Source organism: Zerene cesonia, unplaced genomic scaffold (genome assembly GCF_012273895.1).
Source record: "Zerene cesonia ecotype Mississippi unplaced genomic scaffold, Zerene_cesonia_1.1 Zces_u010, whole genome shotgun sequence".
NCBI lineage: Eukaryota > Metazoa > Arthropoda > Insecta > Lepidoptera > Pieridae > Zerene > Zerene cesonia.
Genome location: NW_024045140.1, coordinates 930,466 through 932,349, shown reverse-complemented (window position 1 = coordinate 932,349; position 1,884 = coordinate 930,466). Strand labels below are relative to the sequence as shown.

The 1,884-nt window shown below is 36.3% G+C and overlaps 1 protein-coding gene across 1 annotated transcript in view; it reads right to left on the bottom strand.

Annotated features, from left to right (window-relative positions):
* Positions 1 to 1,674: 1,674 nt before the first annotated feature.
* Positions 1,675 to 1,884, bottom strand: part of LOC119839227 — a gene marked incomplete at its 5' end in the record, with an annotated part of 15,373 nt that continues 15,163 nt past the window's right edge. The window contains one exon of the mRNA XM_038365446.1: positions 1,675 to 1,737. Coding sequence (XP_038221374.1) covers positions 1,675 to 1,737 — 63 coding nt within the window. The remainder of the gene's footprint in view (positions 1,738 to 1,884) is intronic.

The window sequence follows — 1,884 nt, the reverse complement described above, 5'->3', positions numbered from 1 at the left end:
TGTTCTCAATTGGAATGAAACTACCTGCAAAGGCGAGCGGATGATAAATACATGAAGAAAAATAAAATGGTATTATCATGATGTAACTAGTTGAGTATAAAGATCGACTAACACTCCGCCCCGGCTTCGCCCTTGATTCATGCATAGCTTATAGCACTTAGGGATCGCGTATGTGTACAAAGGTGAATTTATTGAAATCACTCCAGCAGTCCCTAAAATTATCACTTACAAACAAACAAACTTTTCCGCTTTATATCATAAGCATAGATGTATCTATACAAAATTTCATCCAAATCAGATCAGTTGTTTAGTTTAGACGTGAAAGAGAGACAGACACAGAGTCACTTTCACATTTATAACATTAGTTAGATATGCTTTTATATACCCATTATTCATCCCATAAGATTCAAACCCATGTCCTCCGGCATAATTCAGTTCTACTAACCACTCCGCCAATAGAGTCTCGGTGCATATATACATCAAGCTAACAGCAATAAAACAAAGGTCATAAAAATTAAATAAAGCTCCCACATTTTTAAATATAATATCTTAACGCAAAACATAACAACATATGTTTATTTTACGTAAAAATGTAGTCCATAATTTCTAAATATAAATCAAAAAATGACATCCACGTAACAAATACAGAATATACTTATGAAAAACATTACCATCTTTCCGCCACAGTTGGATAAAACCACTAAAATTAATTGTCTCACAAAATCATACAACATAGCCACCCTATTGCCCCCCGTGAACAAGAAAATCAAAAATCTATGGTTAACCTTGCCTGTACTATGTGCGACTACTTGAACCTTATCTTCATAGCAATACGGTTGAAAGTCGCTTACCAGCAACGCAATATTAAACTTGTTATATTACCGTTAAATTATATTTCGACAGGCTTTGAAGTTCAAATGATCTATTAAATGTATATTTTAAGACTAACATTTTGTCCTGCCTTCGGCTGGAAAAATAAAAAAATTTCATCAATCTAAGCATTCATCTAACTAACTGTTATTATAAATCGGAATAATTTGTTTATTTGTTTGTTTGAGCGCGCTAATTTCAGAAGATGATGGTTCAAATTATATTTTTTTTGTTTTATACAGTTTACTAGCTGTGCCCCGCGGTTTCACCCGCGTAAATCCGTATCCCGTTGGAATATCGTGATAAAAAGTTGCCCATATGTTATTCCAGTTGTCCAGCTGTCTACGTACCAAATTTCATTGCAATCGGTTTAGTAGTTTGTGGGTGAAAGAGCAACAAAAACACACACACATCCTTACAAACTTTCGCATTTATCGTATCAGTAGGATAGAATAGTAGGATACAATATTAGTAGGATAGTATGATAGGATAGGATTTATCGAAGAAGGCTATATAGGTTGTAAAAATGGATAAATTGTTCCTTTCCATAGCAAACGAAGTCGTGCGGCTTAGCTAGTAAAATAACAAAACAAATATATTAAGATTAATTCATCCCACCTTATAATATTCGTGTTGAAGTTTCCTATTGAATTCCGCAAGTAAAACCAATTTTATTTATCCAATAACTACACACGTAAAATCTAACAATGTTTCATACGAAAAAGGTCGTCCACACCTCCACCTTCACGTTTTGGGGGGGAGGGAGGCCCGCTCTAGGTACCACTCCAGGTACTACTCCAGCTACTACTCCAGGTACCACTCCAGGTACCGCTCCAGGTACCACTCCAGGTACCACTCCAGGTACCACTCCAGGTATCACTCCAGGTATCACTCCAGGTACCGCTCCAGGTACCACTCAAGGTACCACTGTTACAAACTGTAACGATGTAATATTTTAAATGATAAATTCATTCAAGGTCATTGACAACCTACAGATTCTCCGACGCTCGGGCC